This window comes from Gastrolobium bilobum, unplaced genomic scaffold, assembly GCF_033153095.1.
Source record: "Gastrolobium bilobum isolate Gb01-03AN ecotype WA unplaced genomic scaffold, APGP_CSIRO_Gbil_v1 utg70105, whole genome shotgun sequence".
In the NCBI taxonomy this organism is placed as follows: domain Eukaryota; kingdom Viridiplantae; phylum Streptophyta; class Magnoliopsida; order Fabales; family Fabaceae; genus Gastrolobium; species Gastrolobium bilobum.
This window is the reverse complement of record NW_026899234.1, coordinates 3298-27377: the sequence shown is the minus strand read 5'-3', so window position 1 is coordinate 27377 and position 24080 is coordinate 3298. Positions and strand designations below refer to the sequence as shown.

At 35.0% G+C, this 24080-nt stretch overlaps 3 protein-coding genes and 1 pseudogene across 4 annotated transcripts; 2 read left to right on the top strand and 2 right to left on the bottom strand.

Moving 5' to 3' along the window:
* The first annotated feature begins 3841 nt into the window (after positions 1-3841).
* LOC133288696 (factor of DNA methylation 1-like) lies at positions 3842-10096 on the top strand. Of its 2 annotated transcripts, none has more exons than XM_061486511.1 (8): positions 3842-3882; positions 6243-7132; positions 7308-7489; positions 8050-8139; positions 8255-8542; positions 8861-9076; positions 9373-9614; positions 9804-10096. In XM_061486511.1, exons 2-7 carry the CDS (start codon positions 6250-6252, stop codon positions 9604-9606), a joined length of 1893 nt encoding a protein of 630 aa, XP_061342495.1. In that variant the 5' UTR covers positions 3842-3882; positions 6243-6249; the 3' UTR covers positions 9607-9614; positions 9804-10096. The 2 variants fall into 2 exon arrangements, with proteins under 2 accessions (XP_061342495.1, XP_061342494.1); XM_061486510.1 differs by having other exon boundaries at positions 9795-10096.
* Positions 10097-13569: 3473 nt separating this feature from the next.
* LOC133288694 (probable CCR4-associated factor 1 homolog 6) lies at positions 13570-14993 on the bottom strand. The gene is made up of 2 exons (XM_061486507.1): positions 14829-14993; positions 13570-14685 (listed from the first exon to the last, which is right to left on the bottom strand). The coding sequence occupies exon 2, from the start codon at positions 14646-14648 to the stop codon at positions 13821-13823; it is 828 nt and encodes a 275-aa protein (XP_061342491.1). The 5' UTR covers positions 14649-14685; positions 14829-14993; the 3' UTR covers positions 13570-13820.
* Positions 14994-19480: 4487 nt separating this feature from the next.
* Positions 19481-21158, top strand: LOC133288699 (small ribosomal subunit protein eS12-like). The gene is made up of 5 exons (XM_061486513.1): positions 19481-19547; positions 19852-19897; positions 20298-20610; positions 20785-20850; positions 20934-21158. The coding sequence occupies exons 2-5, from the start codon at positions 19890-19892 to the stop codon at positions 20991-20993; spliced, it is 447 nt and encodes a 148-aa protein (XP_061342497.1). The 5' UTR covers positions 19481-19547; positions 19852-19889; the 3' UTR covers positions 20994-21158.
* Positions 21159-21259: 101 nt separating this feature from the next.
* LOC133288693 (tabersonine 6,7-epoxidase-like) lies at positions 21260-23259 on the bottom strand (annotated as a pseudogene).
* Between the last annotated feature and the right edge of the window lie 821 nt (positions 23260-24080).

Below are 24080 nucleotides of genomic sequence, written 5' to 3'. Positions count from 1 at the left end.
AGCCAGAGGCTCTTTGATCATATTGGGGGTTTTCCACACTCGACTAGTTTGGTATTGAGTGACAAAATTTTACCCATAAGGGGGTGTTTGGTTCAAGTTTTTGGAGAGGATTACCGGTAATCCTTCTTTGGTAAATGTAATTACCACGTTTGGTAGAAGGAATAAATTACGATTCCCGGATATCCAAGGATTACCGGTAATTTGATTTATAAAGAAAAGTCACTATTCAGATTACCAAAAATAATATGGTAATTCGGAATACCAATCAAAATACCAAGTAAAGGAAAAGCACAACAATAAATTTTGAGACAAAAATACCCCAATACACATAAAAATCTAGACTCAATCTATCAATTACAAAAGTAAAAATAGTTTGGGGTTATTTTTGTAAAATAACCTCATATTCCAAGTCATATTTCGTTCTATACCAAATATGGAATCAGTAATTTTTACCCAATATTCCCGGTAATATTTTGGCGAACCAAACACATCTTTCGTAAGATTCCAAGTAAACTCAATTTCTACTGAATTCTCATTAATCATGATTCCCGGTCACCAAAAAATTTCTCTTGTACCAAACACACCCTAAGAGTCTCAGCAGGTTCGAGTCCTGCCCTCTCGCCCTAGCAGAACACATTTTTGTTTTATTTATTTATTATTTTTTAAAACAGAGAGTTTTTCCCCTTTTCCTTTATGAACTTGGACGGCATGTCGTGTGGCACAATTTCAGTCGTCCGAGTTGTTATAATTTTTTTATTTAATACTTTTGTGTTACCCTACCATCAACAACAACATCAACAATATCTTTAACCCAAGCTAATTGAGATCGGTGGTAGATGAATCCAATGATAAATAGGAGGAGATTAAAAGGAATAAATAAATAAATAATAAATAAAATATTTGGGGAAAGGGAAAATAAGATAAAAGACAAGAAGGAGAAAAGAAAGAGAGAGGGGATTGAAGAGGAAAATGACTAAAAAAGGACAATCTGGAACATAGAAATAATAACGGGTTTAACCTTCCACCCTACTCATTGTTTTTCTCCATTCCGTACTAAGACACACCGCCGACCAATCTATATCTCACTCAATTAATTGTTTAACTACATTTTCCTATGTAAGTTTCAGTTTACTCTACCTCTTTTTGTGTTACCCTAACATTACTCATTGTTTACATAATGCTTAGGGATTAATGAATAGTGATTAATGAAAAATGAGAGAACTAATTATGAATAGGGTGTTATTTATAAGGTAGAGAAAGGGATTTGGACGATTGAGATTGAGCCACATGGCACGCCGTCCAAGTTCGTAAGGGGAAAGGGGCAAAATTCAAAAAAAAAAAATTAAATAAAGAGTTATGCAAACGGATGGGGGCAAAACTCTTTGTTTGTTTTTTTTTTTTATAAAAAAAAAAAAACATTTGTTTCGCTAGGGTTTGGGGGTGGGACTCAAACCCTCTAGGACCCTATGCGGAACAAAATGCCCCCGCAATAAAATCTGGCCACCTGATACAAAACTTGTATAGCGAATGTCGAAAAATCCTAGTGTGGTCAAAGAGATGATGAGGCGGCTTATGACTCGGCCCATATTAGGCCAAACTTAGCTTATTATATATAGGAAAACAATACAATCTTATGTCTTAAAAAAAATCTATTTAAAAAGCAGGTCGTGAGCTTTATTTTATAAGGTCTAACCTATAAACTTACAGACCGATCTATATTATATTATTTATTTAAAATAAAATTATTATTTAAATAATTTTAAATAATAGAATAATATTATTTTTGTTATTTCTTATGATTCTCGAAAGACTAATAGGCCTAAGCCATACCTTGTATTTTTTAAATATAGGCTATGTCATATCTATAATTTAACCTATTTCAGGCTAACAAATTAGGTGAAATTTAAAATACTTTACATGAACTTGACCTATTCAATTCAAAACTTAACCCGGCATAACCCATTACACCCTTACCATTGGGACATTTTGATAAGTGAAATTTTGTTAGTTACATGATTTGACCTTATCATTATTTAAAATCAATAAGACAATGCATATTACTTTTTTGTATTCGCCGACTGACTGAATTGAGCGAGCTCATCACATACTACTTACAAGGCAATTTGTTCATTATATTGCTTTAAAGCTTTGAGCATGTTCTCGACATGCAAGAATCACTTCTTGGTTATAGAGCTGCAAAGCCTACATAGCCTTCGCAGCCCATTGATGTTGGAGATTGTATACCTTACACATGGTTTGAACGAGAAGGATTAGGACACCATCGGAGGAATGTTCAACATCAAATTTGGGAGTTACGTTACGGGCTCTTACACAATGTGGAGCTGAGATATTCTATGCTGATAACACAAAACAAAGAACAAGATAGTCAAAATCAAAATCTTACTTAAAGTCAAAAAGGCATGGCAAGATTATAAATCGTATAATCGAAACCGATCGTAAAGTGGTTCTACATAGTAACTTTAGTTTTGGGCTTATTTATTTATGATCTTATTATAGAGAAAGTAAATAATCATCATACACCACACCCAAAAAAAATAAAAAATCATCATATATTTACTAAAACACACTAGTAGATATAAACAAATAAATGAATGGCTCTAAATGATAAATTTAGTTTTGGGCTTATTTGTTTATGGGTATCATTTGAATTTTGTACAAATTCCCTGGTCCATCCATTCTTGTAATATGAGGTATACTATCTCAAACATCTTCTACATTTTTCAATTGAAATAGAATATTACTACCGAAATTGCATTGTACATTTAGAATAGCCCTTTTTTGATAGTCTCCAATTAAAAAAAAAATATTTTTTCAATTTTTGTTATAGCTATTACAACCAAGTCATATTTTTTTGGTTAATAAAATTTAGGAGGTTTATCAATCTAGGAAGTGCACATTCATAATAAATATATCAAAATTATTGCACGTCAAATGACATCAAAAATATGAGTTTAAGGTTAAGAAATGAAAGGTAACTTTTGCAAAAGAAAAAAAAGAAATGCAAGGTAAATGCGAGTCAAATCTATAAAGCACCGACATTTCAAAAACCCCGACGTGTCGTGTCCGACACTTCCTAACACTCTCTAACATTCCGACACTCCCCGACACTCCAACGCGCGTTGTAAAAACTCAAAAAAAAGTTCAAAGATTGCATTGCGTTTTTAGTCTATCTATTAGATTCGTTGGATTACTATCACCATTTTATTGAATTTAATATAAATATTTATAATATCTTATGTTTCTTTGTAAAATTAATGGGTCTTATAAGTTTAGCTTTATTGTTTTGTTAAATTATTGAATATTAAATATAATATACACAACATAAATTAAAAATATTATTTAATATCAAAACGTGTCCTAACGTGTCGAAATCTAACATTTTTTAAAATTAACCTATCGAAGTATCATGTTGTATCGTGTCTCGTATCCCACGTTAGTATCGTGCTGCATAGAGTCAAATTAACAGGTTTTCCATTTATTTGAATTTCTGACATTTTCAGAAGTACCCATTCTTCAACGATGATAATAGCAATCGCACACAGCCGCGAAAATGATTTCACTCCTTTCTAAATCATGATCAAGAGAGATCAGGGGCATACGAATAGCTTCAAGCCTTCAACCAATAACATTAGACAGGTTCTCGTGGAAGTTCACGTTGCGCCAGCACAGGGAATAATTTCTCACACTACTGAAACGTTAAATAACATCTTAGCCGTCCATATAAATCAACGGTGACACGTTAACACACACTCACTCTCTCATAGGGATTTTGATTTTGATTCACCTACTCATTTTTTCACATTTCACCGAGCTGAAAGCGGTGACCTTCTCGCTCTCTCTCTCTGAGGTACTCTTGTCAGCGTAAGTCAAGTTGTTTCTCTCTCTTCCCATTTTGTTCTTGAAAGTGTTCTTCTCTTAGCTGACAATGTTACTGAGATTTTTCTGCGTTGTAAATGTTGAAATTCCATGTATGATTTGTCGAATGGACACTTGCTGAAAATGATTTAAAAAATAATAACAAAATTAAAGCAGAATTTTGTGTTGTTGAGTTTCTCTCAATTTAATCACAAATCTGTTTGCTGTACGTGGCTGTTTCACTTTTTGAAAATGTAATTTTCTCGTTTTTGCGATGAGGTTATGTCAATTTTAATCAAGTTAAAAATGTAGGGATAAGAGTACGGAATTGAAAATTACCCTAAAAAAATGTTGACTTGTGTAAGCCAGCATAGTTAAAAGCAGGAATGATGGCAATTTTTTATTCCCCCTGTGATGTTCACTTCCATTTTATGTCATGGGTTCTCTTAATTTGGGATATGTAATTTTAAGATGGTTGCCTATGTTGGAAACTTTATCTCCCATGTTATCTTTTATCTGTTTTATCAGTTTTTTAATTCTGCATTCTTGTATGTCCTCTATGTACAATTTATTATGCTCCCTAGATTTAACTAGTCATTCTTCCAACCGGTAGCAGACTGCATTTTTACATTTACTAGTTATTTATTCACATGTAGTTTTTCTTGTGTGAAAGTGTCTATGAACATGTAATTGATTCTATATCTTTTGAAAGGAGTCCTTGTTTGATTGTATCCCTGCATCATGTATGGCAGTCATTTTGCTTAAGAGGGGGAGCCTGAAGTAGTGGTAAAACTGCTTCTTTGTGAGTGAAAGGTCACAGGTTTGAACTCGGAAAACAGCCTCTTTGCAAATATGTAAGGGTAAGGCTGCGTACAACCCTCCCTAGTCAGGGTTTAATGGGAGAGTGATGGTAGTTCTAAATTTATATACTGCACACTTAGTTTGCGCCCTCAACAGTTTGTTTTGCTTTGGATGTCATCTTATCCTCCCTCCAAGCTGCACCACTTTTTTCTTCCCCCCCCCCCCCCCCCCATCAGTCTCTCTCTCTCTAATGCTTTTTTTCTCTTATGAAAGCAAAATTATACTATGCATCTTCCTGGAATTTGTTCTCTATCTGCCACTGCTGAGACAAATTCCTCTGCAATGTAAAATATGCTATTCAGAGCCACCGTTCTTAATATTAAATTGTCAATGACAAGTTCTGTTTACTTTTTCTAAACAACCAGTTTTTTAACCTGTACTCTGGAAAAGTGTCTTCTATTTTCATGCTTGTTTCAACAGTTTTCTAAGTTTTTTTATTATTATTATTATATTCAACCTTTGTTCTGTTTTTTTTTCCTTCCTGAATTACATGTGATTATTTATGAAGGGCAACTGCTGTTTTATGACAAAAGGTCATAGGTTGGAATTCGGGAAATAGTCTCTTTGTAGTTATGCAAGGGTAAGGTTGTGTTCAAGAATTGCCCTCACCCCACCCTTGTAGTCGGGGTTTAATCGAGAGTGGTGTATTTATGAAGGGGAACTTCGGCATAACAGTTGGTGTTGTTGCCATGTGACCTGAAGGTCATAGGTTCGAATCATGCAATCAGCCTCTTGCAAATACAAGATGAGGCTACCTACTATAGACGCACTCACACAATGTGTGTGAGTCTGACCTTTTCTTGGACCCTGTACATAGTGGGAGCTTTATAGCACTAGGTTGCCCTATATGTTACTATTTATCATTGATTAATGTGTGTTTTATACAGATGCTAAATTCAGTAGACTGTGAGTTTTACTGATATATGGATATAACAATACTTGAGTTAAATGTCATCCATTATCCATGGAACATGCATTCATTCACTGTCCATGTTGTGCACTGATGCTTAAAGAATGGTCTATGGTGGAGATATCATTCTCTCGTTCAAAAATATAAAGCCCTAGTATCATGTTGGATTAGCTTATCTTTTTGGTTCTGATCTTTTCTCTACTTCAAGAATTGGGTTTTGTAAAATCAATACTTTTTTTCCAAAGGAAAAAGTAACCAATGCCATTTATTCCAAATACTATGCTTATACTTAGGGAATAGGGAGTCATAGACTGTTTGCTACTGTTGCTTTTTCTTTCTGGCTCTATACTCATTTCATGAACCTGTGGGTATGTCAAATGGTGAGAACATCATGTTCCAAGTCAGACTGTTGTTTGCTTGGCACTCTGTAGTATATTATTTTTTTCATTGTTTTCTTGGTTTTTGGGTGCAATATTGAGCATTTCGCAAGTTATTTTATGCAAGTTTTTTGCTTTGATGCTTTTTGAAATTTCTTCCCCATCAAATTATGTGCAACCTTTCCTCCTAAACTAACTGTCTTTGTGTTTGTATGCAGAGTTTCAATGGACTACAGCTCTGAAGAAGAGTCAGATATTAGCGAATCTGAGATTAATGACTATTCAGAGAAACCATATGAACATTTAAGGTCTGGGAAATACAAGGTTAAAAGTTTGAATGGCACTCTTAGATGTCCTTTCTGTGCTGGTAAAAAGAAACAAGATTACAAATATAAGGACTTATTGCAACATGCATCAGGAGTGGGTAAGGGTTCTGCTAACAGAAGTGGAATACAAAAGGCAAACCATCTTGCTCTGGCAAAGTATTTGGAGACTGAGCTAGCCAATGAAGCAGAGCAAATGCAGCGGCCAGCTGTACCCCAAGCTGTCAATCAACCTATTCAGCAAGATGATCTTTATGTTTGGCCTTGGATGGGCATAATTATTAACATACAGAGTAAATTGCAGGATTCTGGATACTGGTTGAAAAATTTTGTTAAATATAGACCGGTAGATGTTCATATATTCTTCAAAGATGGTGACCTGGTTGCTCAAGCTGTAATAGACTTTAATAATGATTGGAATGGTTTCATGAATGCAAGTGAATTTGAGAAATCATTTGAAACTGCGCGTCATGGTAAAAAGGATTGGAATTCAAGGAAGTTGCAGGCTGGCTCAGACATTTATGGATGGGTTGCACGGGAAGATGATTATAATTGTGAAGGAGCAATCGGGGAATACCTCCGCAGCAAAGGAAGGTTGAGGACGGTTGCAGATATTGTTCAAGAAGCATCTGAATGCAGAAATAGTATTGTGGCAAACCTAGCTAATAAAATTGATATTACAAATGAAACCTTGAACGAAATGCAGTACAAGTATAATGAGAAGAACATGTCGTTGAGTAGGATGCTTGAGGATAAAGACAAGCTACACAGTGCTTTTGTTGAAGGTTTGTATACTTTGTGTTTGCGGCTTCTAATTTTGCCTGCTTGCATATATAATCCGTATGTTTCAAATGTGGCTATGTATGTTTCACTATTCTGAAATACATTCTTTTACGTTTATGAGCACAAAGAATATCAAAAATTTGGTAATACTACAAAATTGTTTCATTTCTTTGTCAGAATCAAGGAAGATGCAGCGTAGAGCACGTGATGAGGTACGAAGGATCTTGGATGAACAAGAAAAGTTGAGTAGTGAATTGGAGGAAAAAAGACGGAAGCTTGATTCCTGGAGCAGAGATCTAAACAAACGTGAGGTACTAACGGATCAAGAAAGACAAAAACTTGAAGAGGACAAGAAGAAGGTAATGTATATTACAATTTTTTTGGCTTTTAATATTTCCTCATTTTAATGATTTTTTTTACCCTTGATCTTACTTGGTTATCATAATTGTCCTTGCAAACCTTTTGGCCTGTTTTTGCCTTTGGTTGCTACAGATTTGAGCTAAGTTTTTTGTTTTGATCCTATCTTCTCCTTTAAACAACGCCCCCTTTCATTGGCCTTTCACCGTTTGTCAAATTGGACCTAAAGTCAATATTGCCAAATGTGCGGCTTCCATTCATTTCAGGAAATATCAATGCATAAAAATAATTTCAGTTTTCACTGCGTCATTGATGTTGAAAATTAGTAAAAAGCTTTGGTATAGTCATATGTCATATAGAACATTAAACTCAACGACCCAATGTTATTTATTTTTGAAAAAAAGGAAGCGTTTTTTCATTCCATACACAGCCCTCAAAGGATGCAATACTTGATATTGCACTTTCTATCCTTGTCATGCTTGAGGTGCCTTTAGACTCTGAAATTATTAGCATTTATGATGTGCTTTTACAAGATCCTAATATAATCTCTTTGTCCTTCCAGAAAGATTTGAGGAATGAATCACTCCTTTTGGCTTCAAAGGAGCAGAAGATTGCTGATGAGAATGTCTTAAGGCTTGTTGAGGAGCAAAAGGTTTGGCTCCTACTTAGTGTCTTGGTCACGAGAAGATGTTTTAGCATATGTTGTGTTTCACTTAATTTTTACATATTTTGAATGTTTTTTGATTATGTGGATCTCAACTTTGTAGAGAGAGAAAGAGGAGGCCTTGAACAAGATACTTGAGTTGGAAAAAAAGCTGGATGCCAAACAGAAGTTGGAAATGGAAATTGAGGAGTTAAAAGGGAAATTGCAAGTTATGAAGCATCTTGGAGATGAAGATGATACAGGTGTCCAGAGTAAGATGAAAGAAATGAATGATGATTTGCTGGAAAAAATAGAAAATTTGGAAGGTATGGAGGAAATGAATAAAACCCTCATTTTCAAGGAGCGCCTTAGCAATGATGAACTACAGGAAGCTCGCAAAGAATTAATAGAAGTATGATTTTATTTGTTTTAGTAAATGATGTATGATCTTATTTACTTACTATCTAATACAATTTTTTCATATTTAAAAAAATGTTACTCATACTTATTTGCTTTCCTTTAACCATACACTTCATGATTTCTTGAAGATAATCAACTAACAAGTGATTGCTTTCGTGCATGTATCTAGTCATGCTGAGCTGTAAACAAATTTGCAAGAAGATTCTCTTCCCCTTTCTGTAGGAAATAAGAATTTTGAAATTCTGTTATTGTGTGATGAGTAGATTGTGGGAGACTAAAGTTTATCCCTTTTTCATTTCCAATGTTTTAGGGGTTAAATGATATGCTGAATTCAACTAAAACTAATATTGGGCTCAAGAGAATGGGAGAGCTTGATCAAAAGGTTTTTGTGGATATCTGCAAGAAAAGATTTCCTCTTGAAGATGCTGGGACAAAGGGAGTTGAGCTTTGCTCTTTATGGCAGGAGAACGTGAAGAATTCTGCCTGGCATCCATTTAAAGTGATCATCGTTGATGATAAACCAGAGGCATGTATCTTCAAGACTGGCTTCGTGTGTTCAAAACATAGTTATGCCTTTCGATTTGTTTGTTTCACTTGTATATGTTCTGTTCATGCAAGCCAGAAATTTGCTTCATATGCTTTCCTTGTCCCCCCCAAAAAAAGGTTTTTGTTGTCTGTAATTATATAATATGTTAGGTTACTGACACGACCTGCATTATACCATTGGACTCTTTTTAGCTCCTGATCCAGGTTTCATTATTCCTTTCAGAGCAGAGAAATAGTATGATACTGATCACACATAATGATGTTGAATTGATACAGGCAATTATAGATGTGGAAGATGAGAAGTTACAAAGTCTCAAGCAGGAATGGGGAGATGACATACATTCAGCGGTTGTTAAAGCCTTGAAAGAATTAAATGAATACAATCCAAGCGGTGGGTATACTGTTTTGGAGCTTTGGAACTTCAAGGAGAAAAGGAAGGCTACCTTGAAAGAAGTTATCAGTTATATTGTGGAGCATATCAAGCCGCTTAAGCGCAAGAGAGCAGCATAAGGCAAAAGGTTAGTGTTTCAGACTTTCAGTTGAGTTCGTGTTGAGCGGTGCTTTGATGGAAATTTTTATTCTCAGAAAGAAAAGAAATTCTGATATATTGACCCCCACGCTTATAACTGTCAGAGATACATATTTAAGTTATATATCTGTTAAAATTGAAACCAATGTTCTAACTTGAGGCTTTGCAGGGGAGAAAGATATGATATATCAAAGAGGAGATGGAAAGTAGAACCTTTTTCATGGTTTGTATGAATGTTCTATCTTCCCAATGGGAAGACGGAAAGTATGACCTTTTTCATCGGCTTGTATGAGCCATAAGAAACATTCTGCTGGAGATAAGAGTTGAATATGAAACATTTCTGCAATTTTCATCATTGATGGATTTGAACATCTGTAATCTGATTATTTATTTCGAAAAATTCACTCAATACTGTAGGAGGTTGTCTACGCTTATTTTATATCAATGGATGCAGATCAATATATTTTTAACAAACTAAGTTTGAAAAGGCAAAGTAAAGAGGATAAGCATTAGAGTATTCGTCTTTGTAAAAAAAGTTTCATTTTTTTGTTGTTGTGGTTTTGAAATAGACAATTTGGGTCATATAACTTGGGAGGGTATTATAAGATAAAGCTATAAAACTAGAATTTGTTTTAAAATTTCTTACGTAATGGAAAATGGAAGACATCTCGTTGAGAATCTGGTCATTGTGCTGAATGGAAACATAATCGATCATATTTAGTATGAAATGGGAACAAGTCCCTCATATTTTTGTATGAAGGTTAAACAATGAACATCTAGGATCATCCCCGTCATCCAAATCGAGGTATTGTATATCATGCTCTCCTGTTATGTGATAGAAACATGAATGGGTCAGCTTTCTTTTCCGTTGTAAGATACAGGTGACAAACCTAGAGACAGAATTAAGTGTTATGATCATGTTACATGCTTCATGCAGGGAATGTGCTCTTCTTCATTAACATTGTTAAGTTAAAAACAACATTAGGACAAGAAAAAGGGCAAATAGACATGTCGTTTCTTCACCTTTTACTTTAGATAGTATAATAAACCTGTCTGTGAGTTCTTATGATGTCTAATTTACGATGTAAACTTTCATGGATTTTTTTTTTTAAATAAATCTCATAATTTATAAATTTTTAATAAAGTGTTTATATTTTTGAAAATGTTATATTAAGTCCTTACTATCTTATGACCGTTAGATTCCGTTAATAAATATTTACAATCATTTCCAAGTTATTATGTGTTGCTGTTACAGGTTTTACAGACTTTGATTATAAATTTTATAATTAGTAGGGATTTAATAGAATTTTTTGTTAAATTATAAGGACCTATTTAAAAGTTTTTAAATCTATAAAGCTCTAGTTAAAAACAAACTATAGAAACCTAATTAAAAATGAGGGAGGTTATACTTATAATATTTTTTTTTCCTTACAGTCTCTTATAACCATTTTTAGGGTTGTTAATCATTGATTTGATTTTGATCCAATAAATATAGAAGTGGTTGTAAGTATAACATTTCCGATTAAAAATTTAATAAAGCTACCCAAAGTGGATAGCTCAGTTAGTGCATTAGAGCTGAGTAGGTAGTGAAAGGATTTAAGGAGGGGTTTAAAATTTAATCTTTCACAAGTTCCGAACTCTTGATTAGTTTTATAGAGGGCTCAAAGAGCCGATTCAACTCAGAGAGGTAATTAGGATCGGTTTCAAAAAAAATTATAATTAATAAAGCTATTAAAATTAACATAATGTTTTTTAACTTTTATAATTTAATTAGGCCTTTAAATTCTAAGGCTATGGGTGCGCATGACAACCTTCCCGGAATCAATTTTTTTTTTAATTTCTGTTCCCAGGAACAGAAATGGATAGAAAACTCGTTTGGTAAAACCGGTTCATTTTTTTGTTCCCGGGATGAACCGGATTAATTTTTGTGCTGGGAAACAGAAAAAAGAATCAAAAAATTTCTGCTTTTTTGTTCTCGGACTCAAAATGAGAAACACTTATCTCTCTTAATTACTCTCCATCTATTCCACCACCACCACCATCTTCCCAACACGACCACTGCCATTATCGTCGCTGCCGCCGTCGTACCATTAGTGTTGTCATGACCACCCCCCACCACTACGATGCCACCGCCACCATCACCACCACCTTCACCCATCACTACCACCATGCCACCATCACCACCACCACCGCTGCAACCACCACCACCACCACCACCACCACTATCATCATCATCGTCACCACCACCACCACCACTACCGCCATCAACCACCACCACCATCATCGCAATCATTGCCGCCACCGCCATCATCGTCATCACCACACGACTACCACCACCACCATCGCCACCACTACCACCACCACAACGCCGCCGCTACCATCACCACCACTATCATTGCTGCAGCCACCACCGACACCGCCACCGCCACCAACCACCACCACTATCGTCACAGTCACTACCGTCACCACCACCACCACTATTATAACTTACCACCGCCGCAGCCACTGCCACCACCACCACCTCCATGATGTCATCACAACCACCACTACCATGCCACTGCTACCATTGTCACCGCCACCTATGCCACCAACCACAATCCCCACCACCATTGTCGCAGCCACGGTCGTCACCACCACCATCCCCACTACTACCACCGTCGTCGCCACCATTACCACCGTCATCGCCACAGCCACTGCCATCACAACAGCCACTGCCATCACAACAACCACCACCACTATCATCACCACGCCACCACCGCCATACCGCCGCCGCCGCCGCCACCACCACCATGCCACCCCCGCCGTCGCCACCACCACAACCACATCATATGGAAAGAAAAGGGATGATCCAATTTTTTTTTACATTTAATAGGAATTATTTTTTATTATATTATTTGTTATGTTATCAAACGTAATTCTCATTCTCGGAATAAAAATAGAACATGTTATCAAACACATTTTTTTTCTCAGAAATTGTTCCAAGGAACAGAAATAGAAAAAAATTGTTTCTTTTCATAAACAGTGCTAGGGAATGGAATGGTTGTCATGCACACCCTGTATATATTGGTTAGTGAGAAACTAAGATCAGATTATTAGTAAACTCAATTTCAAAATGTAAAGTATGCTAAAATAAAATCGAAATTCCATCACCTTCCTTATGACAATTTTTGCAAGAATCACAAAAGCAACAGAAAGTACAGTGCGTTCAATTCCTTCACAGTTCATACCACGAAACTGTTGTTGTTATGTTGATGCCAACATCCTGCAAAAAAGCAAATTAGCACACAAGAAAGAAGAAAACATGAATGAGTCTATGACCTTCTCGAGAGTACCTAATTAAAATCAATAAAACACACACACGCTGTCTCTAATTGACAAAGAAAATACAACTACAAGACCATTATGTCAAATCTTTCTACTTCGTTCCTATCCAGTTCTTGTTTCTCCGCTGAAAAAGTCTCATATGTTTTCTATGAAAACATGTGTAATGTTCTCCACTTAAAACACCAGCAGAACTATATATCCACCTCTTTTCTTACTAAGATTTTCTCCCTATGGTTCTAGGAAATGTATAAACATTAATGTCTAATGATAAACCAATAAATAAAGCAGCAGAAGTATAACCGTTGCTTAACAAGGGGGAAACTCCAAGCAGCAAACATAATGCAAGCCAATGCTTTACCTCCTCTTGTATTCAATCCAAAATTTTCTTCCATAATGGTTATCAGTTGTCATTCTAATTTTGATATACAACAATGGCAGACTAGGAAATATACAAGTATAACAGCATAGTTTTTTATTTCTTTAAATTAAAAAAAAAAAACAAACACGGAATAGTCATGTTCCTTTTAAGTTTTATTCAAGCTGAATGACCAACAAAACTGAAGAAATGGTCTGATGGATGAGACCAGAAATTGCTCAAAAGCAATTAAGCTATCAATGATAGACGTAGTCCTGTCATGCCAAATTGAAATTGAATTCAGTGGCTAAAAGATGTAAAGATAATACAAAAGCTCAGGACATGTAGTAAAAAAAGAGTTTTTGAATTTAAGACACTTAATGCCAAACGGTTACATAGAAGTTGGTATTCACCAGATATACAACAGCTCAAACAAATAGAGATCTACCCACTTTATAAGAATTTGCTTTCTTTCTAATCTCATAATTTTTTTTTTTTTAGATTTTTTTTTTTTCCTCAATGAAAACTCTGTCCACTCTCAACACCTAAACCGTACAAGACACCAGCATATTTCTCCAAAGAGCCACTAAAGAAATTCTCTTTCAATTTCCTGAATGTACAAGATGTGAGCAAACTATCAGAACCAGCCTGATGACAAATCCCAACCCTCTCAACCTCCAACAACTCCGCAAGCTTGTTCAACCCTCCATGAAGACTGTTGCAAAACTTCATGAGATGTTTGATATCATACACAGTTGGAAAGTACATGTTGATCAAATTAAAGAACCCAACTTGGGTATCAGGCAAATTCTGACAAGACAAGAGCTTTAAAAGGTAACCAAAATCATAACCACTGTGGAAAGTTACCCAATGAACATTATCATTCAATACAATCCCAGATGACATCAATAGCTCACCAAAACGCTTCGCATCAATACCCTTCTCGTTGTTCTTCTTGAAATCAATACCACTCTGACGCAAAAGCTCAATCGAATCATTGGCGAAAACGTCCTCATTCACTTTGAATTCCCTGAAGTTGAATTGCCATATGCAACACCTTTCGGTGCCGCACGTGGGAAGGTTCCCATGCTCGTCGGAGAAGGTTAGACCCAATTGAATCAGCTTGAGCATGTCCACGTTGTCCTTTAGGGTTTGGTAATGGTAATCGTAGCTGTTTTTGAAATTCCCCACCGGTCGAAGAACGATTCCTGGAAATTCCGTGTCCATCGCGATGTAGGGATAATCATCCACGATTTCCCTAATCAGATCGAACTCCTCTTCCAGGTTATCGTTCCACACCTCGCGAATTTGGATCGTATCGCTTTTTGGCAAAAAAAGCGGCATTCCTTGGAACCAGAATTAACCATATAATCCACCAGATCTGTGAAATACCCACGAAAATTAGCATCAATATCATGCAATTGCATATCAAAAGCTCTCGAATTTACAATAAAAAAAATATGGAAATTTAGAAAAATCCCAAAAATAAATTAGGGGAAAAAATGTGAAGAGATGGAATCTAACCTTGAGTAGGAAAATAAGAACAGACAAGGAACTTGGAATTCAGAAACGATGGAAAAATTTGGAACTTGTTGAGAGGGAACAAAGAAAATGGAGGAGAGAGAAGGAAGAGATTTGTGGGGGATGAAATCTCTCCCGTTCTAGGGTTTTCTTTTCTTTTTTTATTCTTTTTTTTTTTTTAAAATGAAATGAGGAAAGAGAAAGTGGGCGAAAAGGGACAAGGAAGATATTTTGGTAAAATTTAGTGGTGGGATTGGTTTTTTACTTGCATCTTTTGTTGCTTAATTTATTTTTCTTTTATAATTATTTATGGTGGTGGTCTTATTGTGGAAGAATCTGTTTGTTTGTTTCCCGAGAAAACGACATCTTAAATGTAGAAACAGAGAGAAAAGGAACTCTCAAGTACTAAAAATGAAAAATCAGAGGGAGAAAGAGAAAAAAGAATTGAAGAAAAAAATGTGGCAATGCAAAAATAAAATGTATTGTCCAAACAAATAAAATGAGTGACTGTTGCTAGTTATATTAACAGTAAAATAAAACATTCGAGTGGTTGAAATTGCAAATTGTCCAAATAAGTTCAACACGCTGTTGTTTCACCTTCGCTTCTAAATTCCATTTCTTATTCACTTCGCGAGAAAATGTAATAACAAAACAAAAAAATAAGAAGAAAAAAAAGAAGAAAATGGTTGGCAGCCAATATTGACACTCCACCCGATTTTAAACCCCTTTCAGCTTCTCAGTCAAATATATATATATATATATATATATATAGCTAGGATCTGTTGACATCAGTGTCAAATTTTAAATTTGACACTATTCGATCCTAGAGAACCGTATTGTTATATCGTATGGTATGCGCTCAAAGATATCCTATGACTAGGTATCTTGGTTGGCTTATAGCCAATATACCTATCATTGCGCACAAGCTAAGCTTTTAGCCGAGACGTGAGTGAGTGCACAGTGTGGGTAGAAGTAGTAAATGAGTTCAAAAGTTTGTACATGGAGTCTTTTATCTCTTATTTATAAGGGTTACCTCTTCTAAGTGGTGAGGCGATGTTTGCCTTTTTTTTTACTTTGAGCTCGGCTTATCTTATCGAGGCTCTTTAATTTTGACTAGGTTTCGTGCCTCCTTAATAATTAATCCGACTTTGCACTTCCTGGCTTTAAGTGTCCTGGTTCTGGATTTGGCTCGGTTTCGCATACCGAAATCTCTATTAGCATGGATTTGACATTTTGCAAAGGTGTATTGTACTTTAGGGAGCACGCATTTTTGTACTACGACTTCCCCTTTTGGATTTGACTTGCTGCCTATATCTTAATTTTGGGAAGGTCTTTCGTTCCTTCTTGAACGATTAGTCCGGCTTCGAATACCATGACTTCTCTTGTTTTTGACAAACTTGGCTTCTTTTGCCATAATCTTGGATTCTTGAAGGACGAGTTCGCCTCCTCGATTTTAAGCCCGAATACGTATATCGTGACTTTTATTTTGAGCCCCGCTTCATTCGCGATGGATTTTTAATTTGAGGCCATCCTGTTAGGCCTTTGTGGCCAAACCCTTAACGACTTGGCTTTGCTGTTGTAGTCTTAAGTTACTAAGGCAGTTTTTTGCCTTCTTCATTTTGAGCCAAGCTTCATATACCGTGGCTTTCTTTAAATTGACTTGGCTTTTGCCTTGTCTACACTTTTGAAGGTAGTATCTTTGCCTTTCTGATTTTAGCCCGGCTTAATGTGTCGTGGCTTTACTATTGGACTAGACTTTTTGTCATATTTTGTTTGAGCTCGGCTTCGCATACCGTGGCTTTCTACTTTGAGCAACGCTTCATCAGCAATGGATTATTAATTTGAAGCTGGCCTGTTGGGCCGCAAACTTTGTCATTTGGCTTTGTTGCCAAAATCTTGAATAGCAGCCCGACATCATATGCCGCCTCGATTTTTCTTTTATCTCAAATTGGGGTGTGATCCTTTTCTAAGATCACGTTCTCTCCAAATTCATCTTCTCGGATTGGGGTGTGATCTTTTTTGCTAGAATCACATCTCTACAATTCCATCTTCTTCTTTTTTCGGATCGGGGGTGTGATCCTTTAGTTAGGATCACATCTCTCCAATTCCGTCTCCATTTTTATGGTGGATTGGGGTGTGATCCTTTTGCTATGATCACATCTCTCCAATTCCATCTTCATTTTGATCTCGGAGCCTGAAGCTATGACTAAGGCTGAGTTGAAGCTCAAGGTCGTGGTCAAGCTTTAATCTTTGAAGCCCTTGGTTGGGCTGAGTTGGAGCTCAAGGCCGAAGCCGAGCTTTAATCTTGAATCCCTTTGTTGGGATGAGCTTAAGGCTGAGGCTGAGCTATTAAACTTCAAGCTCTTTGATGGGCTAAGCTCAAGGCTAATGCCGATCTTTAATCTTAAAGCCCTTGGTTGGGCTTAACTGGAGCTCATGGCTGATGCCGAGCTATTAAACTCGAAGCCCTTGGTTGGGCTGAGTTGGAGCTCAAGGCCGAGCTTTTAAATTTTAAGCCCTCTTTTGGATTGAAGCTTTTTCCTTATGATTTAATGACTTCCGGGTCTTCACTTGCTCCATCAAGAATTGCGACGACAAGAATCTTTGTCAAATCGTCATCTGCATGGATCTAGAGCTCTATTTTAGAGTCTCTCGGAGGATGAAATGCCTTTTTTGCGGTAGGGTTTGTATCCTCATATATATATGGTTTCAGCAATTTCAGGGCCCGCGAGGTAGCCTGCAATCTGTAGCTTTGTGCTATGCCGCGCGTGTTCACCATGGATGAGAGTCAAAATTTGTCGATTCCCACAGACGGCGCCAATGTTCGGTCTTAGAGAACCGTGTTGCTATACTGTATGATATGCGCTCAGATATATCATATGGATAGGTATCTTGGTTGACTTATAGCCAATATTTCCATCATTGCGCACAAGCAATAGGCTTATAGTCGAGACGTGGGTGTGTGCACAGTGTGGACAGAAGTAGTAAATGAGTTCAAAAGTGTGTACCTGGGGTCTTTAACCTCTTATTTATAAGGGTTACCTCTTGGACTTGTGTAGATCTCCCAGTTGTAGTAGGATTCAACTTCCTTTCTGTTGGGATATGGACTTTTTCATTAGTAGCCTTACTGTTTTATATTGTTAGGATAATTGGATAATATCTTTTAAGGATCCTTGGGTAGGTGGTTAGGATATGGAAATATTCCATAACAAACCTCTTTTATATATATATATATATATATATATATATATATATATATATATATATATATTCCTACATCGGTATAAGAATAATAAGTTTTATAGTAAATTTTAACCATTATTTCAAAAATCAAAAATAAAGATTTATTAGGTCATATTATTTAATTAATTAATATGATCCAATAAATCATAATCAATAAAGGCACGTAAATTAATGATTAAAATTTCATGTAAGAGTTTTTATTTTTAGTGTAAGTTGATTCTCTCTATATATATATATATATTTTTTTTTTCTAATATTATTAAATTAAAATTTCAAGGAAAGAGAAAAAAAATGTATTTTGATCTAATAATGTTGAAAATAAATAAATAGGAAAAAGATAAACATATTATTACATATTATATATTTTAGGACGTGGAATGAAAGAGAAAAATACAAAATATAATGCAGGAAAAATTTATCATTGATTTATTTATTAAACATAAAAAAATCATTTTTTATAACTTTTTAAATACTTTTTGTTACTTAATCGACAACTCGCATTAATATATATATATATTTTTACCTTTACTATGAAAATTTAATGATTTTATATATAATAAGCAAAACAATATTGTTTTAATGATTTCTTGCAATATTGAAATTACCATTGTGAAAATAATAATAATATCGAAGTAATAACCCATTGCCTAAACAGAAGACTAAAGTAATGATTACTAGAAAAAAATATTTTTCTTTTTTAAATTTTATTAAACAAAAAATAATCAAATAACAATTTAGTTCTCCAATCTTAAAAAGATAAAATAAAATAAAAATAAAATCAAATAGAATTAAAAATAATAATGCATAATCAAAAGAGAATAAAAAAATAACAAAAATATAAATAACAAACAATAACTAAAATTTCATAAATTATAGGATAAGTATAAAAAGCCCAAAATGGCACACGCACGCACGAAATTTCTAAATCAATCTTATATACATCAAAATAATTTTGGTACATTGCAAAATGTTATATTTTGTATATTTGTAGATAAATTCTTAACTAAGAAAATAATTTTAGAGCTTGTCTATTAATGTTATTTTTTTGGTGAATTTTTATTAATATCATTTTATTTTGGGATTAGCTTGTATGTTAAGTGTTTTTGGTCATATTGTATGTCCAAATGAAATGTTGGGTTTTGTATTTGATTTTTTTGGTTGTCCTCATCGAGGTTTTCTGTGATCACATCACATCATAGATTTAAATTTCGCTTTGTTGTGATAAGTGATTACTATTTTTTTTTAACGTAAATTGTGATAACAAATGATTTAGACTTTAGATAATTTGACTTTTTTACTTTAGTTTTTAAAATTCTTTTGGGCTTAACCTCTTTGATTGGGCTTAGCTGCACACATGAGGCCCAAATTAAGCGAATAAAATATAAACTAGGGTTCTTCTCTTATGATGCAGTTTCTAAAACTCGCAGCTTTGTTTCTAGGGTTCTTCTGATATCGGCGACATCGTCTTCTTCTGTATCTGTTAGTTCGTTCTTTTGCTAATCTTTTATTTTATCAAACTCTTACATTTCTCATGTTATAATTGTCGTCTTAAACATCACTGAATAGTGAGTAAAGTTCGAATCAATTGTTTGCAGTTTTAATCAATTTAATTTTAACATATTTCAATGGTGCAGTAGGGAAGTGGCCAATTTCACAATTTCCCACTCTCAAGTAGTTTATTAACTTCAAAAATAGTAGAGGAAGCCTTTGTTTGATTGTCTGAATGCTTCTTCATTGCACAAGATCTGATTTTTTATTTATTTGTTATTTTTTTTTGGTGCAGGAAGGAAAGCTTGTTTTTTTGAAATCAACAAGGAAAAAATGTCAGGGTATGATTATTTTGCTTTTATGTGTGATTGTAAATTTGTTATTCTCAATAACCTCGGGTGAAAATTTTGATAATTGTTTAAAATTAGGGACCTGTGAGTTTAGTTATTGTTGTTATTTATATTATGAAACTGGTGGGTTTATACTTTATATTTCTGTACATTGAACTTGATTGGTTAGCGAATTCGATTTGAGAGCCCTACGCATGAACTATGTCATGTAATACATGTTTATCAACTTGTAAAATTTATTCTTCTTCAGACCGTTTGTTAAGTTGTCCTTATTCTTCAGTTTTTGTGTTGTGTTTTGCGTGTCTCTCTTTTAATTGCTTATCCTTCTTCGAGTAGCAATTCTAGCAATTCTTCTATGGGTTCCTCTGTTCATGATATTTTTCCTCTGTAGTGACGAAGGTGGCGTCGTTGCGGCTGAGCCAGTAGCAGCCCCTGCTGCTGCTGCTGCTGGTATTCCAGGGGAGCCCATGGATATAATGACTGCCTTACAGCTTGTGCTAAAAAAATCTCTTGTTTATGGTGGTCTGGCACGAGGCCTTCATGAAGGTGCAAAAGTGATTGAGAAGCACGCTGCACAACTCTGTGTTCTAGCGGAAGATTGTGACCAACCTGACTATGTTAAACTCGTCAAGGCCCTTTGCGCTGAGCACAATGTTAGCCTGCTGACAGTCCCAAGTGCAAAGACCCTGGGTGAATGGGCTGGTGTAAGTGTCATTGGCAGTAAACCATTTTACTTTCATTCCTTTGTGGAATTAAATTTTGTTTGTCAATTTTGAATGTTGATTATTCTTTATTTATACTCTTAAATGTTTCTCCTAGACTACTTAGTTTTATTTAATTGTTTCTTGTATTAATTCTGGCGGGCCTTATCCCTGCAGTTGTGCAAGTATGATTCAGAAGGAAAAGCTAGGAAGGTAACTGGTTGCTCCTGTGTGGTTGTCAAGGTATGAACTTTATTGAAATGGAAATGTTTGTTCATAGTGATTTGTCTTGCTTTATCATTATTTAACTCTTGACTTACTTGCAGGATTTTGGGGAGGAGCATGAAGCCTATAATGTTGTTCTGCAGCATGTGAAATCTCAATGAGCTTCAATATGCATAGATTTTGTGCGTTTTACTTTTCATTTTGGAGTTATTTCATGAGAATGAATTTTTCCTTGTAGCTGGAGATTTTGTCAAGGGATTTTGATTTCTTAAAATGACGATGTAACGTTCTCGTTTTGCTTAATTTTATTAGGTACTTTTGTTTCACTATGATTTCTCTGCAGTATATTGCTCGTGAAAGTGAAATTTAGCTGATAAGAACGACTATTATATATATAGGGAAAGGATCAATTTAAGTGTGAAATAACTTAAAACCAGCACTTCCATCTAAACATAAGGTGATATGTAGTGTTCTGGCAGCTAGCCAATTGCTGTAAACCAGAGAATAAAACTACATATAAATGAACGTAATAAGAAGTGCACCTATCACGACTAGTATTATGACCCAGATTTTGAAATTCTGCAAGGTTTTTATAGGTTAAATATTGAAATAAATTATTGCTTTGACAATACTATAAAAGATGTTCAAGGCTAGTATTATCAATCGTACTTTGCACGCATCAAACAATTGTTGACCATGAAAAAAATTGAAAAAAAAAAAAAAAAACTTAGCTAGGTAATGTTTTATTTGATCTATTTATCTTTGCAATTTTGCATGGATTTTTAACAAAAACATACTAACCAAAATGGTTGCTTTGACAATATTGTCAGATAGAGGATGTTCGAGGTCATTATTCTTCCTAAGCCTTAAAAGAACATCAACTAGATCTTTCCCATTTTCTTCACCAGCAGCTTCTGTCTCCAAAGTTTTGTCTCTGTGATCCCTTACAATGTTCTGAAGTCTCCTATCCATTTCTCGATGGAGCTTCTCAACTTTAGTCTTAATCCCAGTAAGAACTTGAAGAACTCCAATGAAAGGATACATATCAGCAAGAGAGAAACCCTGCAACTGCCTTTGAGACATCCTTCATAAGATCCATATAAACTTGTTGGTCTCTTGATTTTCCACCTAAAGCAATCCGTGATGTTAATCCATATGCCAATGAATTAATCTTCTTACTGTGACTGATTGGCGTCCCTTCACTCAAAGATATCTCCTTGACAGGATTTGACAACTCTTCTTCCCTAATTGATCTGAAGGACTCAACATGCTTGGGTGCTAGTAACTCCACTGCACAAATCTTTCTCATTTCCCTCCAAATAGTTCCATGTGGACTGAAGGTCATGCCCTTATACCCATAAGTGATAACTTCTACAGCAAGCACATGAGGCCTATTTGCAAAGATGATATCATGTGTTTTCATCACCTCTTTGGTCATTTGTGGTGAGGATACCACTATGCAGGAAAGCTCACCAAGCTGTATATGCATGAGAGGGCCATAATGATTTGCCAATCTTGCTAGGGAGCGATGAGGCAGAGTTCCTAGATGGTGGATGTTCCCTACGAGAGGTAGTTTCTTTGGTCCTGGTGGCAACTTGGAGTTTGAGTTCGTGATCTCCAAATTATGTTGATTATCATGAACACAAAGAGGAAGAAAGGAAGGATTGTAGACAAGAAAATATGAACCACCAACCCCATGATTGTAATGGAAAACGAACTCTACATGAAACCTAACAATCAAGGGGCAAAATAACGAACAAGAAATTTGCAGCTTGATGCTGAAATGAGTAGAGCTAAAGGAGAAACACCTAATGAGAAAGTGGTCAGAGAAATCAACATTAAAAAATAAGCAAGCACGTGTTAGTCATAGGCAATTTTCAACGCTGAGGTTTTTCTTTCATTGATTAGTCTTATAAAATGAACACAACATATTACTAAAATCAAAGAGAAGTTATAATCTTATGATACTGTGAAAGTAAATTAATAAAAATTGATATCAAATTGATCCAATGCCAACCAATGAAATAGTAAGAGTAGTAAGATTAAAATAATAGTAAGTATAACCGTCTCCTAAGATAAATGTTAGTTTGTAACAAATGGTTCACTTTTTCTGCAGTTACTGCATATAACTGCCCAATACGACGTCGTTTTGGAGCAGAAATTATAGTATTTTTATAATTTTAATTTATTTTAAGTTATTATAGTCTTTATAATTATAATTTCTTAATCTTTCAATCTCAAAACGACGTCGTTTTGATAGTAATGAATATAACTTATCTGCAGTAACTGTAAAAATAATATTTTTCTGTTGTAACAAAATATACAATTAGGAAGTATGATTGGAACACCCAGTTCTTCCCGCAGCCACCAGAGGCGTGTAAAGATTTCTCCAGATGGACTCGATAGGAGTGTATCTACATAGACCATGTTCTAGTTAGCTTGTGTTTTTTAGATTCCTTATTTCCCAAAATAGCACTCTAAAATTTTCTTCTTTCAACAAGTGGTTATTTTTTAATACGTAAGTTATGGATTTCCAATGAATTATTTCAAAGATGCATTCTTTTGGATTAGCTAGATCACTATGAAGAATTTCAAGTAAAGTACTGATATCTTTGCGTAAAAGCCAACTTTATTAATATAAGAACAAAAAAATGTATTATTTATTTTTAAGTGTTGATTTATTTTTATTCGACATAATTAATAAATTATAATAAGTAAATATAAGTCAAAATAACGACTAAGATTAAAGGTATATTTTACGCTGATATAACTCACAAACATGACATTTCAATTCATAATAGACAATGTGTTGAAAAAATAATGATAGAAAGTATATTACAAACCTTTCTTATATAATAAACTAGGGGTTGGAATTGATAATTTTCTCTAGCTGATAATACAACCAAGTGGGGCTTTTTGACCCTTTTGCTCCTCATTAATTAATTAATAACCAATTTGCCCCTGATCAAGAACTATCCACCAACCTGCCCCCTTTTAGTCGACTACCTTGCTGTTTTAGTCGAGCAAATGGTCAATCTTCAGAAAGTGGACTACCGCAAATTTAGTCGACTAAAAAATCATCTTAATCGACTACATTTTTGGGATATTCAGTCGACTAAGTATCGATATTTAGTCGACTAAATATCGACGGATTTGTTTTTTAAAAACCCCCCATTCGGCAGAGGGGGAGTAGGATGACCTAATCGACTAAGGAGGCGGCCCAAACCCCAAATCCGCAGGAGCAGCTG